The following is a 15525-nucleotide window of genomic DNA, read 5'->3' as shown; positions in this document are numbered from 1 at the left end:
AGTGGTAAGGATGGAAAAAAATCGAAAACGTACGAAACAAATAGTAGCAATAATGTGGAAAAAACTCATTCGCAATTTGCCTTTCACACGCGCTATTACAATTGTGTTTTTAAGCTCACCAAAACGCACGTACGTACTCGTTTGTGATATGCAGAATGTTTTTCAAGTTCAACACGTGTATTGCTTTTTCTCCCGCTCAGTGCATTCTCACATGGCACTCACAATCAGTTAACACTCATATATGTGTGTATGTGTGTCTATCCCTAGCCATCCATTTTTAATGAAAATCCATTTTTAATGAAAAAACTTTACAACGCAATGAGTTTCAAAGGGAAATAGTCAGCGAGTGTTGAAGTGGGCATAAAAAACGTGTGATGCAAAGATATTAGTCGAAGTGCTGGAAAATTACAAGAAGAAAAAAGAGTTGAAAATCTCATATGCGCACAGTTATTAAAAATTGGCCAACTGTGTAGAAGAAGCAGCAGAAGCGTTATGAAATATTGAAACTTTCCCGAGTGAGCTTGAGTGTGTCTGTTAAACTAAAATTACAAGGCGACGTTGAAGTGGTTGGGTAAGGTTACTCATACGCCATGTGTAATCTTTTTGTTAAGATAAATGTGGCAATTGGTTTGAAAACAAAGAAAGATAAAAAGAATTTTATAAAATGAAATTTCAATTGTAATATTACATTTTTTTTTTAATTTTTTCCCCAAAACTGCTTAAACAAGTAAATTAAACATTGAAGTATATAAAAGTAGTTTGAAGTGCCTTAAAATTTTCGTTGTGTTTAATAATTTTTGATTGCGCGTTTTCACCATATAACCAATGAGCGAAATTTTTTTTATGAAGGAAATGCGAAATACTATCAGGAGCAGAATAAACGAAAGTCAACGAGAATTTTATGCCACATCAAACTTGCATTTATTATACAAAAATTATACAAAAATTCAATGGACTATAAAGCGCAATTTGTTTCTTTTTAATTCTGAATAAAAAGTTTGAAAATGTGATGAAAATTTGTCGAATTTTTATAAGTCGTGAAGCTCTGACTAAGATGATATTTGGTCATGAGCTCTTTTTTGAAAATAATTAATGAAATAAAAAAACACAAAAAAAGGGTTCCATAAAAAAACAAAAAAAAAAAAAAAACAAACAAAACCAAAAATAGCCGCGTAAGGGTAGATGTAGCTTGGCGATTTTCAATAGAGCTAACCCAACGATTTATTTTATTAAGTGGATACTGGGGTTTAGAGGTTTTGAAAAAAATATTTTTTATTTTTCTAACTCTTCAAGGTGCAAAGTGTTGAGAATACATAAGCCGCTTAATGTTTGTAAAGAGGTTGGAGATATTTAAGGTTCACAGCCCAAACTTCAGCTAGTGCAGAACGATACATGCACCATATGTAACGAAGTCAATGCGAGAAAAACTCTGAAACACCTACTCTGCCATTGCCCTGCGCCTTGCAAACCCCGAATAAACTGCTCAGGTTGTGCCTCATTTTCAACATTAGATAGTATGGCAGTGAAAAAAATTAGCAGCCTACTTAAATTATCCAAACTGTGTGTTTAAGAAAAAATACAAAATAAACTCTCCATACTACCACTTGGTTTTACTATGGATCAATTACTGGTCTATATGCGATCTACGGGATCAACCAGGTCTAACCTAACCTAGATTCATAGCTTAAGCAGCAGTTAAAGCTTTCGTTTAACTAGAGAGTACTTTTTGCCACATGGTGGAGGGGGGAAATTACTTGAATCATCTCAAATTGTATTCCCTTATGTTATTCAATCAGTAATTAGAGCTGAGATGCTAAATTTTTTATTGACATACATTTTTTCTTACGTCAAAGACCTATAATAAAATAAATCAAATATAAGTGGTGAGAAAAATAATCTGTTTGCAGTATGCAATTAAATTCAAAAAATTATTTTGTTTTCTTATTTTTCTGGTGATAATTTCACTCATATAAACTAGATTTAATTTGTTTTTGTTTTTACATTCCAATTAGGCAAAAGAGCCGACAGCCGACTTATCGATCATGTCCATTTTAGTGATCTTTGTTATTGTTTTTCTTGCTTTTGTAAAAACTAAAACAGTTTTTAATATTATAAAATTGTATTTGTATGAATTGTATGATGTGATTGAGAAATTGAAACAATTTCTTTTAATACTAAATTGTGTTTGTGATTAAAAGTTAATAAAAAACTTTCTTCTGATTAGTTAATAAAAAAATTTCTTTAATACAAAATTGGTTTTGTATGTATTTTATGTCGTGATTTTACCCTGTCTTTATAACAGGTGGCGCTAAAGTAATCCTCCTATCAGAAAATGCTATAAATTTTGCGATTGGCCCCTAATGTCAGTTCTGTTTTGACATTTGTGTAGTAAGCACATGCGAAATACACGTTAATAAACAATGTTACGCTACACTGCTCCAGAACGCGGAATATTGCTGACTATTTATTTGACTAATAATCGGTTGGTGACTTTGGCACAACGTGAATTTCGTCGCAGATTTCCTCGCCGTCCAACGCCTACTGGTGAAACACGAAGAGCCATTACACCCGCTCAATTGAAAAACATGTGGTTCCAACAGGACGGTGCAACGTCCTTGCACTGGCCAGCAAGATCGCCTGATTTGACCGCTCCAGACTTCTTTTTGTGGGGCTTTTTGAAGACGCGGGCTTATGTCAACAAGCCTCAGACTCTTGCAGCTCTTAAAGACAATATCCGTCAAGAATGTGATGACCTATCGCCTATGCCATTAAAAGGGCTCAAATGGCAATCAACTGTGGCGGCGGCCATTTACATGACATCATATTCTCGCCTTGATGTAAAAAAAATTAAAAGACCAAATTAAAATAATCCACAACAAGAATCAAAGTTTTTGATATCTTTTTTAAATTACAGCCAAAAAACATCGTAAGGTTACTTTTGCGCCACCTTGTATATCGTAAAAAAATGGATTTCTAGAGGGTAGAACAAAGCGATTCAAAAATTGTCATACCTTACAGTCATCCTCTTTGTTGGAGTTTGACGAGTCTTCTAGAATAAATTTTTGTTTGATTTCTTTTATCATAGAAAAACTGAAGCAGAGCAGCTGCAATTTTGACTAGTTCTTGAGCTAAAACTGCCGAACGACCTTCGCCTCATCAAATATAAAATGCTCCGCATTCGCTTATGCTAAAGTATTGAAATTTGGCTCGACAGAATATATTAAAATTACTCCATTAATAGCAAAAACTCGTAGATATTGGTAGAAGAGGCATACCTATTTGTACCCCACATAAAAATAAAAAATTGTACACCACTTCAACTTGAATTTTATACGCCTTAATACCTATATTATCAATTTTTATATTTTTCTTCATATTAGTCTAACAATAACGAAAAATGTTAAGTATAGGAATATTTCCAATTTTGAGAAAATAAAGTTATTAAAAAAATTACCTTGGACTAATCTAACTTCAGTTTCAGCTTCAACTTCAGCTTTTCCACCGAAAGCCGAATGCAGGCAAGAGAAAGTGATTGATAGATTCGTTGTCGAAATCTACACTGACGTTTCTAAGACGAATTGTGGCGTGGGAGCTGGCTTCTATTTGGAACCGCTCAACTTATCCAAATCGATTCCACTTCCTGACTATGCCAGCGTATTCCAGGCAGAACTACTAGGAATCAGGCAAGCCTGCAAATCACTGAAACACCAGAAAGAAATTGGTGCAAAAGTAATTATCTTTGCAGACAGTCAAGCAGCTATCAAGGCCTTAGATTCCCATACTATTTCATCCAAACTAGTGTCACAGAGTAGAGAGGAACGATAATTGCTTGCTCATTGGCTACAAGTTACTCTGATATGGGTTCCTGGACACAGGAATATAGAGGGTAATGAGAAAGCAGACGAGCTGACAAGAAAAGGTTCGTCACTAGAAATGCAGAGGCAGTGGCAGTTGCTACCCTGATTGTTATCATAGAAACATGCATGGCCTACTATGGTTTAGCTGAAGGAAGATGGAAGAAATTAACTTCATGTCCAGAGGACGAATCACCTTTTAAGATACTCTCGCTCAAATATTTCACATATTACGGTGACCGACGTAGCCGAATGGGTTGGTGCGTGACTACCTTTCGGAATTCAGAGAGAATGTAGGTTCGAGTCTCGATGAAAGACCAAAATGAAAGAAAAGTGTTTTCTAATAGCGGTCGCCTCTCGGCAGGCAATGGCAAACCTCCAAGTATATTTCTGCCATGAAAAAGCTTACCATTTGGCATTCGGAGTCGGCTTGAAACTATAGGCCCTTCCATTTGTGGAACAACATCAATACGCATCCCACAAATAGAAGGAGCCGCTCGGCCAAACACCCAAAAAGGATGCACGCGCCAATTACATATATATACTGCAACCCTTGCAGGTGACTGGAAATTAGGGGATCATGCAGCCAGACTCAACCTTCCTTGCAATTACATCTGCAGAAACTGTTAGGTGGAGGGGCTGAAGAAAGTCTATTCTACTATTTATGCGAAAGCCCAGATTTAGCCAGAACAAGACTTGACTCTTTTGGTACAAATTAGTTAATCTTTCCTTCAACAAATTAATGAAATCTCAAACATAGACGAAAATTGGCTGTTATATCTGGATCTCACGAAATGGATCTGACTTAAAAACAAATCACAAGAGAACAGAGGTAATAAAGCGGCGCTAGTAGCTGATTAAGATTATTTTCGTAGAAATACTCAATCACTTCAACAAAAACAACAGCAATCTAAATTCAGCAGGTAAAATCTTGTCCACTGGATTTTTCGCCAAGTTGGAGTGGTAAGGAGATTTCAGTTGACAGAGGAGATCAAAAAGAATGCGACGAAGGAACTGAAGACCATCCCTTCGTCGGCCTACCAGGGGTGTATGGATTAAACGTTGGCACATGTGTGTTGCTTCAGAGGGAGATAAAATAAATGTGCCTGAAATTTAACTCTGTTCTGTTTAATATAAACATTCCCGGTACTTTCTGATCATATGCTATTAATATTTGAGTGTATTTTGGATTGCTTTTCATCAGAATTATAAATCCTCTTATATTACAGAAATACTGCCAAATTATTTCGGTGAAATATTGAGATTTAGGTGAGCTGCGCCGATTTTAAAGTACTTTCAAAAATAAAGTTTTTTATAGATTAAACTGGTTTTTAAAAATGTTTCTTAAAACAATCACTTGAATGTTAGAAGGGTTTGTACTCTAAAAGTCTGTATAACGAATAGTAAAGAAATATTAAGAGATTTTATCAGCGGCATTGAAAAATTTCGATTCTTGGAAGTACTTTCAACTCGGTTCAGCTCACATAAGTTTTCAAATTCTTCGGAAATATTTTTGCCGAAACTGTTAAAATATAATAAATTTTAAAATTCCAATGAAAAAGTGATGCCAATTCGTTTTACGAAAAGTGATACAGCCTAATATAAATGTATAAATGTATCTCTTAGTTTTCATATTTTGATGCAGAATTTCCGGTTGAATGATATTCGCATGCAAACACATTTACGCCCTTACACTTAAGTAATTACGCAGTTATTTGAATAGATAATGAGTTTATTACGTATTATAAATGGAAGGGGAATTTAAACTATTATTCGAACAACAACAAAATAATTTGCGAAATCTTGTGTTTTTGTTAGTCTTGCAAATTGATAAAATTTGGTATAATTGAAATTTTATCCGCCAGGATCAAATACAAATTCCATATGTATGCCTATATATTTTACTGTTTATCAATTTATGCCTATGGCGTTATGATAATGTGCGCATTTATTCATTGCCTGTATACAATCGAGCACTCACATACGTTTCTAGATACTCCATGAGTATTTACTCTTGTAAATAAGCAATTGATTTTGAAAGTGAAGGCAATTTACTTTCCACAGTTTATATTTACATTTAATATAAATTAATTGTAGGCTATGCCTATATGTAAACCTCTCTTTGAATACTTGTGGACATCCTCTGTGATATATTTGAGATTTGCAACAATAGTATTTGTACATTTTTTGTAATTGAGTCATAATTTTATGCTGTCTCAAAGTGTCTGATGGCACAGGGCCTATATCCATACAAATTAGATGCCCGAAATTTTTTTATATGAAAGAAAAATATTGCCAAAAACCAGAGGTATTTTGTAGTCACTTGTTTGCACTAAAATACACTGGGTTATAAAAATTCGTCCCCAGAAAAATTACTGAAATTCTGGTGGAAAAGTTAAAAGTGTTAATGAAATTTTAACATTTTGTTTTGAAGATTCTACAAAGCTAGAAATTTTGTGCCCTATGGTTTTCGTCGGAGTATGAACTATAGTTTTATAAAAAAATAGCACTGTGCTTATAATTTTGCAACGGGGTATGTATGAAAAGAAATCGTATGGATATGATAAAAACTAATTAGGGCAGGTAGACCATAAATCAGGCATAGAAGGGGTTGACTTGACCACATCAGAAGGTTAGGTTAGGTTATGTAGTGCTAGCTGATTTGCAAAAACATCTCATTTAGACACTCAGTGTCCACTGTGTTACCAGTGCTATGTATCTGGAGTCGAAAATATCATTTTATATAATTCATAATGCATGCCTTCGCGAGCTTTAGCAAGCCGGTCAGCGTTTTGCCAGTAACATCCTTCAAGGAAGGAGTCTTACAGAGAACAGGGCAGTGGCAAAGTAGGTGTTTTAAAGTACCTTCAGCTTCGCATTGTTGCATGTGTTACACACATCGCTCTGGACTAATCCCATTTCGGCTGCGTGATGAGAGGTTAGATAGTGTCCCATCAGAACCAGCCCACCAACATTTTGAAATCTTGTCTAGACAGTGATAAAATAAAGTTTTTAGTAACAACTTTCCACAGTTTTAATTTCGCAAATTAGCATTACAGCGTTTTATCGTGTGTTTGCAATTCAGCAAAGATTTAACAATTGTTCAAAGGGAATAATTTCTATATTTTAGATAATGCAGCGCTTTGTGGTATTAAAAAGGTAAGAAAATTGTTCAGCCAAATGAACAAACAAAGTGTATATTACTTCTACCACAGCTACTTCTGCGGCATAAAAATCCATAAATTTTTTTTTTTTTCAAATTCCACCTTAGACTATACAACATAAGTTAAAAAACGCCACTATGCCAGCCGCCAACTTCTACGCATGTCAAAACTTTGAGCGATACGCTGATCAACAGCGCATTATAGTGACTTAAGACACTTAGGGCTTAACCACCATAACGGCCTAGATTTATATCCTGCCAAAAATGACACGCAGGTAAAATTCCCCGAAGGCTTTGGAAACTTTTCAAACGCCATTGCAAGGCTTTTGTTGGTTGCCGCTAAACAAAAATATGACATCACTTCATATTCAGGGACACATTGGTGTCGTTTTGAAGTCTTCAAAGTGCCGGTAAGGTTGCCCAACCACATACATAGATACATGCACATATTTACAAAGGAAAAAGTTGTACGCACGCTTGTGTGGGACTGTCTATTTTTTACTTATTTGTGTAGGCTGGCTGTTTTTAATATATATATGCGAGCATGTGTTTGTGTGTTGAAAATGCAACTCTGTTATCAACTCACATATTCATGCAACTCTGTTTTTTTGATTTTGTTGAAACAACATACAACACTAATTTTCTATTGCTGTAATGACTTGCTTTTTGACTTTCGTTGAATAAACATCATTTTATATTCTTGTATTAAAAGAACTCTCTAAAAGCTTTTTATTTGGTTTCCAACTGTGTGTTAACAAAAGGTAACGATCACGAAGTAATAAGTTTACTTCCAACAGGTTATGGGCCCAGGTGCAAATTCCTGGCAACCAAATCAAAGTAATTGTGTATTACGAAGTGCGAAGTAATTGTGCCACCATGAGTTCGTTGTTCAACATTGAAAAATTAGACGAATCTAATTATGAATCATGGAGCCTGCAAATTCAAAGTGTGCTCGTGCATCAGGATTTATGGTCTGTTACGTTCGGAGAAACTCCATGTCCAGATGAAGGTGCCAAAGAAAGTGATGTGCTCTTGTGGAAAGCAAAAAATGACAAGGCAAAAGCAACTATAATTTTAAGTATTACGCCCATGCAAATTGGCTATGTAAAAAATAGCAAAACAGCGAGTGAAGCATGGAAAAGTCTAGAAGAAGTGCATAGACCGAAAGGGCCGGTGCGAAAAGTCACTTTGTTCAAGCAATTACTTTCAATGCGAATGGCAGACGGTGAGTGTGTCCAGCAATACATTTGCAAGTTTATCTCAATTGCGGAAAAGTTAGCAGGGATTGGTGTAGGCTTCCAAGACGATTTGTTCGTTATAATGCTACTTGCAAGTCTCCCAAAATCCTACGAAAGTTTAGTGGTAGCTTTAGAATCTCGTGATGAGCTTCCTAAACTCAATGCAGTAAAAATAAAATTAATTGAAGAGGGCGAACGGCGTAAAGCATGCAATTCAGAATATGTTGAAGGTAACGCGCAAGCATTCGTAGCGCAAGAAATGGCAAAGTCACAAAAAAAGTTGTCTACAAATACAAAAACATACGAAAGAACAAGTGCAGTAGTCAAAAGCAATGACAAAAACAAACGGTCGAATTTCAAATGCTACAGCTGCGGCAAAAAAGGTCACTTTGCTGCTCAGTGCAAAGAAAAAGAACGCGAAAATTCATCACAACAAAACGCAAAGAAAAATGGTTTATTTGCGGCAGCTACAGACAGAATTTTGCATACAGATGCTTGGTGCATCGACAGCGGCGCTTCATCTCATTTGTGTTGTCAACGCAACATGTTCGATAAGTTCGAAGTTTGCAACGAAACGATTATGTTAGCTGGTCAAAATAAAATGACAGCAACAGGCAGAGGAGTTGTACGAATACAAACAAAAGAGTCTGACGTCACACTTGTCGACGTTTTATATGTAGCAGATTTACAATGCAACTTTGTGTCCGTGTCAAAGGCAGTTAAGGGTGGTTACATAGTACAATTCAAGGAAAACAATGCAACAATCATGGATAAGCACGGGGCAAAAATTATAAGTGCTAAACAGGTCAGTGATCTTTATTTATTTGAAACAAATAAAAATCAATTATATTTTGCGAGGAAATCATCTGATGACGTAATAAAATGGCATGAGCGCTTCGGGCACTTGAATTTCACAAGTTTGAGAGAGCTAAGCAGTAAACAAATGGTGCGTGGACTCAATGTAAACATACCAGCAGATGTTAAATGTGCTTTGTGCATGTCTAGCAAATGCAGTCAGCGTCCGTATAGCAGTTCAGAAAATACAGCAGCAGATGTGCTAGGAGTCGTCCATACCGATGTATGTGGCCCTATAAGTGTAGCATCAATTGGCGGTGCAAAATACTTTTTAACATTTACTGATGATAAAACTCGATACGTTGTAGTATATTTTATTAAACATAAAGGTGAGGTCTTTGATAAGTTCAAAGAATATAAGGCGATGGTAGAATGCCAGACAGGTAAAAAATTGAAAGTCCTAAGAAGCGATAATGGGACTGAATTTATAAACAAACGTTTTGATGAGTTTTTAAAAGCGAATGGTATATTGCGGCAATTGACAGTACCATATACGCCACAACAAAACGGCGTAGCAGAGAGGTTAAACCGAACGCTTATCGAGATGGCGAGATGCATGTTGCTTAGTGCAAATGTTGGGGAGTCACTATGGCAGAGGCAGTGGCGACGGCAGCTTATTTGAGAAATCGTGCACCAACAAAATCATTGGGAACTGTGACACCAAACGAAGCATGGTTTGGTAGAAAGCCAACAGTAGTACACTTACGCGCATTTGGATCATATGCAGTTGCACTCGATAAATGTCAACGTGGTAAGTTCAAACCAAGAGGTAAGGAGTATACCATGGTAGGTTACTCAGATACGGCAAAAGCCTACAGATTGTATGATCGCAAATCGAATCGCTTAATTGTAAGCAGAGATGTGTATTTTATAGAGAAACAAAATGCATATAAGCAAAACTATGAGATAGCACATACAAATGAAAATAGTACGGCGAGCGTAGATAATAATGTTAATGAAGTTAATATTGAAATTTCAAATAATGCGCAACCAGTAGTGCGATTCACTAACTCTTATCGATTCGACAATTGTTATTTTTCTCTTCAGTATTTGTCGATTGCACTGTCGATTGTGCTATTCACTAACTTATGTTAACTAACACTGAACAGCTGTTTTCTTCTATTTATTCAAACTGATAGAGAGTGGCATCTTTGTCAAATTAAATGTCAGAATGAGCGAATAACATGAAGAAGAGAAACAAAAAAATATAGACGTCAAACTGTTAAATGCAATTGTGAGTGTTTTTTAACAATAATATATGTACAAAGTAAGTACAATAAAATAACTGTTTATTTCAATTTATTGTTTTATTAATAATTTTTGTATATTGCTTTAGGATGACATCGACAGCTACCAAAAGAAGCCGTGCCACATCCGAGCAGCTAAATCGCCTGCTTGACTACCTAATGGAAGTCCCGGGTCTAGCAGGATCTAGGTTCCACAGCCTCCATGGTAAGTACGAGTGCGACAAAAAGTGGAGCGAGCTAGCAGCAAAATTAAATAGTCTGGGTGGAGCAGTGAAGACGGTGAATCAATGGCAAACGGTAAGAAAATATTGTGTTATTACTTAAAAGTAGAGAGATGTTAATCATTCCCCTAAAAAGGTATGGCGGGACTTAAAAAGCCGCACCAGCATTAAAGCACGGAATCGGCGAAGGCAACAAGCTTTAACTGGGAACAGGCCAATCAGCGAGGAGCCCCTAACGGAATTCGAGAGGCGGGTGTCTGCTCTTATAGGGGAGGAGTATATGAAGGGCCACGATTCAACCCCTGAAAATATTCCACTGGAGGAGGTAAATTGCATGAAGTGTATGTTTTAAAGTGTAACTTACTGGTGTGTAAATTTTTAGGTAATCCAAATGGGTATCGAAGTGGAAGATGAAAGGGTGATTTCGGAAGCCCCGTCGCCTTTACGGACGCCACTGGCAGAGAATTTGACGCTGAGGTCAGGTAATTCCCATATCTCAGACAGGAGAACACCACGGGCGAGCTTGAAAAGAAAGCGCATGGAAGAAGACGGTAATGCTCGGAAGAAATTTTTGGAAATAGCAGAAAAACAGGCAGATGCACTAAAGGTAATTTCTTTTGAACTTAATGTAAAATAATTTTATTATGTTTTTCCATTGGTGATTGTTTTTTAATAGATGCTAGCCCAGTCGAGTATAGAAACAGTAGAAGTCGCGAAACAACAAGCAGATGCTTTAAAGGTAATTTATTTTCAACACATAAAAGTGGCATTTTATTAATCGTTCTTGCTATTTTTTAATAGATCTTAGCCGAAAGCAGCTCTGCAATTGCTCAGGCTAATAAAATGATGGCGGAGGCAATAGCCGTATTGGGGAATGGATTAAGCGCTACCGCAGAAGCATTCAACAATCTAACGAATGCAATATATCGTATGTAGATTAGAAACCAATTCCGCAGTTCCTTTTTATGTGCACATATACCAAATGTTTATTTTAGTACCTGAAGTTACTTTTTATTTGAATTTTATAAGTAAACAAGCTGTGGTAATGTTAAGTAACATTAATTAAATGAATTAGAATGTATTGTTTTCGTTTTTACAAATAGACTGACCTTTGAATTTATAAACCATGTGTACATACGCTTATGCATACCTATATACATAAATAGATTTATGTGCCTGTAACCTAAAACTGTATGTAAACTGAAGTTAAAGACTGAATTGTTTTTATTGAATCTGCATGTAATTTTGTTCAATAAAAGGTTTTAACAATAAATATGAAAATGTTTTAACTTTTTATACCCGAGTGTTCACATAGATATGTATGCGGAATGATTATGAGTGAAAATAGTATTTAAGTAAAAAAATTAGCAATCAGTCGGTCTTGGATGCGCTTTGCTGTTGAGGATGGTGCATCTTGGTTTAAAAAAATGTCGTTTGTTCTGGGCTCTGTGAATTCATTTTCGGTCTGGTATATTCCTTCTCTTAAACGAATATTATGTAAAACTGAGCACGCGTTAACTACTTGTCCAGTAAATCCTGGATCGTACAAGAGTGTCCTTTGTTGAGACAAGCACCGCCACGTTGCCTTAAGAACACCAAAAAGTCTCTCAACTGGGTTACGAGCTTTGCACAATGCCTCATTGTACAAGAATTTCGGAGTACCTTCCGGTTGGTTTGTTAGAGGAGTCATCAGCCAAGGCTCCAAAGGGTACCCGGAATCACCTGCAGAGAATTTTTGATTTTTAATTCCCTTATTTTTATTTAAATATATTTATTAATAGATTAAAAAGCCTACCAATCAAAAACAAGTTATGGTTTCCAATTTCAAAATTCCGTTGCATAACCATTCGCACCGCAGAGGAACTCCAAATGTATGAATCGTGCCGTGCTCCCGGAAATTTGGCATTTACGTTTAAAATTTTAAGGTTAGGATCACATATCTGTAAAACATTAAAAGGGAATCTTGATTCTTGAATACTTTACAAATTATGTTGTTACCATTTGGACATTAAGCGAATGGTAGCCGTGGTGGTTGACATACGCTTCTTCATGACGTTTCGGGGCCAAAATTGACACGTGCGTACAATCGATAGCTCCAATGGTACCTCCCACAAACGGGGAGGTTGCTGAAGCAAAAATTTCTTTTGCCGCTTGCCGCTCCACTTGGGTCATGGGAAATCTCACCTTTGCGCAAAACATGGAGCTGTTGATTGCAGCTGTTACCCGATGAATGCTACGGCTAACGGACGACTGGCTCATAGATATTCCCCATTGCTCACCTACGGGTCGTTGATAACACCCGGTTGCAAAAAATCGCAGTGCAGCTAGAACCTAGTTGTATAAAGGCAGAATTTAGAACTGAATTAGCTTGAATGTTACCAAATTTACCTGTTTTTCAGTCGAAATCGCTGTTATTCTGGAACCTCTAAGATGACTGTCAAGCTGCGCAACTACTTCCTCAGTCAAGTCTGGAGTTAAACGGAATAACTTCTGGAACTCCCCTGCATCCAAATCGAAAGGATTGTCCACATGCCGGAGCAAACTTCGATCAACTATTTGAGGGCTCACTTCCTCCTCTCCACGCGATAAATCGTAAGCCAAATACTCAAACGCCATACTCACGCTTTTTAAATAAGTTTTTTTTCATCTAATTTCACAGTTTTGATTAAAATCACTAATTCTTCTTTAACGTTTGATTTAACAACACCAAAATTATTGTCGTTTAGTTCGCGATAATCGACAGGTTAACCAAACAGCTGATTTTGTCTTGTCGATTTTCGTAATGAAATGGGTTACTGAATAGCAAAATCGTAAAAATTGTGGTTAAGGAAAGATAACAAAGCGAATATCGATAAAATGTGTTAGTGAATCGCACCACAGATGTCAATGTACATATCGAACAAGAGAATGTTATTGAAATCGCTCCTGTTGTTACATATTCAGACAGAAGCGATGATGATTTTGAATCGGCAGAAGAAGATGCAGTAGAGCCTAGACGTTGCGCAGGTAGACCTAGAATGATACGTACAGGTAGTGTTGGTAGGCCAAGAAAGGCATATAATTATTTGAGTCTTATGCAAAAGGAAGATGTCAAAATACCTGATACTGTAAACGAAGCAATGGCAAGTGAATTGTCAGAATATTGGTATGATGCTATGCAAAACGAATATGAGTCACTAATGAAAAACAAAACATGGAAACTTGTAGAGCTTCCCGCCGGACAAAAATTAGTGCGTAATAAATGGGTATTTTCTATAAAGCGAAATAAAGAAGGTGACATAGAACGTTTTAAAGCTAGATTGGTAGCGAAGGGTTGTTCGCAAGTTTATGGCGTGAACTACACTGAAACGTTTTCTCCTGTGGTTCGCTATAGTACAATCAGAATGATATTTGCTATTGCGGCAGAATATAGGCTACATCTACACCAAATGGACGTATCGACCGCGTATTTAAATAGCGAGTTAGACGAAGATATTTTTATGTCACAACCAGAGATGTTTATAAATAAACGATACCCAAATCATTGTTTGAAATTAAAGAAAGCCTTGTATGGGCTTAAACAGTCGGGACGAAATTGGAACATAAAACTAGATTCAGTTTTAAAGCAAATCGGTTTTAAACAATGTGAGAGCGAACCGTGTGTATATGTTAATAATCATAATGGGCAAATTAACATAATTGCAGTGTATGTGGATGATTTGCTGATCGCATGCTCTGACTTAAATCATATGCAACGAGTGAAGAGTATGTTAGCAAAACGATTTGAGGTGGTGGATAAGGGTCAAGTCCAACACTTCTTGAGCATGGAGGTTGAAAGAGAAGGCACAACTGGAGCTATATTTGTAACTCAAAAGGGGCATATAAGAAAATTACTACGTGAACATGATATGCAGGATTGTCGACCAATTTCTGTACCTTTGGATCCTGGACATAGAGTTGATTGCAATAACGAAAAATGCAAGAAGGTTGATCAGGTAAAATACCAATCACTCATTGGATCGCTAATGTATATAGCAGTGTGCACGCGACCAGATATTTTACACTCGGTGTGTAAGCTTGCTCAAAGAAATACCAACCCACATGCAGAACATTTAGCGGCAGCGAAACGTATACTGAGGTACTTAAACACAACGCAAGATAAACGACTGAAATATTACCAAACGGGAAAACCAATTGAATGCTTTGTGGATGCAGATTGGGGCGGCGATGTAAGTGATCGTAAGTCGTATACAGGGTACGCTATAATTTTGGCTGGGGCAGTTTTTTCTTACGAATCGAAGAAACAGTCGACGGTAGCACTTAGCAGTACTGAAGCCGAATATATGGCTTTAACATGTGTCGTTAAAGAAGCCATTTATTTAAAACAATTGCTGAATGAAATGGAGCTTAATTGTCCTAAAGTTATGACCGTGCATGGAGATAACTTGAGTGCGATGAATCTGGTGAAGAACCCAGTATATCATTCCAGAACAAAACATATTGATATCAGATATCACTTTATAAGAAACGTATATGAAGCTGGTGAAATTGAATTAACTTATTGTAACACCAGCAATATGATTGCGGACGTTCTTACTAAGAATTTAGCTAAACCTACTCATGAAAAGTTTGTGAAAATGTTAGGTTTAAATTGAAATGAAATATTTTATTGCTTGAATATGTTCATTGAGGAGGAGTGTTGAAAATGCAACTCTGTTATCAACTCACATATTCATGCAACTCTGTTTTTTTGATTTTGTTGAAACAACATACAACACTAATTTTCTATTGCTGTAATGACTTGCTTTTTGACTTTCGTTGAATAAACATCATTTTATATTCTTGTATTAAAAGAACTCTCTAGAAGCTTTTTATTTGGTTTCCAACTGTGTGTTAACAAAAGGTAACGATCACGAAGTAATAAGTTTACTTCCAACATTGTGTATATGTATTTGTAAATAAAATATT

General features: G+C 36.3%; 2 protein-coding genes across 2 annotated transcripts; one reads left to right on the top strand and one right to left on the bottom strand.

Annotated features, from left to right (window-relative positions):
* Positions 1-10168: 10168 nt before the first annotated feature.
* Positions 10169-11514, top strand: LOC128867228 (uncharacterized). Its single transcript, XM_054108329.1, has 6 exons — positions 10169-10377; positions 10447-10654; positions 10715-10903; positions 10961-11185; positions 11255-11317; positions 11380-11514. Exons 2-6 carry the CDS (start codon positions 10448-10450, stop codon positions 11512-11514), a joined length of 819 nt encoding a protein of 272 aa, XP_053964304.1. The 5' UTR covers positions 10169-10377; position 10447.
* A 71-nt stretch (positions 11515-11585) lies between these two features.
* On the bottom strand, positions 11586-13434 carry LOC128867684 (putative nuclease HARBI1). The gene is made up of 3 exons (XM_054109124.1): positions 12967-13434; positions 12374-12909; positions 11586-12300 (listed from the first exon to the last, which is right to left on the bottom strand). Exons 1-2 carry the CDS (start codon positions 13192-13194, stop codon positions 12565-12567), a joined length of 573 nt encoding a protein of 190 aa, XP_053965099.1. The 5' UTR covers positions 13195-13434; the 3' UTR covers positions 11586-12300; positions 12374-12564.
* Between the last annotated feature and the right edge of the window lie 2091 nt (positions 13435-15525).

This window comes from Anastrepha ludens, chromosome 6 (genome assembly GCF_028408465.1).
Source record: "Anastrepha ludens isolate Willacy chromosome 6, idAnaLude1.1, whole genome shotgun sequence".
NCBI lineage: Eukaryota > Metazoa > Arthropoda > Insecta > Diptera > Tephritidae > Anastrepha > Anastrepha ludens.
The sequence above is the reverse complement of the archived record's forward strand: the minus strand, read 5'-3'. Positions and strand labels throughout refer to the sequence as shown.

Bases quoted from the DNA above. Each gene is read 5' to 3' on its own strand.
- LOC128867228 (XM_054108329.1), top strand. From the start codon at position 10,448: ATGACATCGACAGCTACCAAAAGAAGCCGTGCCACATCCGAGCAGCTA. The intron at 10,904-10,960 runs GTAAATTGCATG...GTAAATTTTTAG, and splicing joins AAAATATTCCACTGGAGGAG to GTAATCCAAATGGGTATCGA. The intron at 11,186-11,254 runs GTAATTTCTTTT...GTTTTTTAATAG, and splicing joins AACAGGCAGATGCACTAAAG to ATGCTAGCCCAGTCGAGTAT.
- LOC128867684 (XM_054109124.1), bottom strand. From the start codon at position 13,194: ATGGCGTTTGAGTATTTGGCTTACGATTTATCGCGTGGAGAGGAGGAA. The intron at 12,910-12,966 runs GTAAATTTGGTA...TTATACAACTAG, and splicing joins CGATTTCGACTGAAAAACAG to GTTCTAGCTGCACTGCGATT.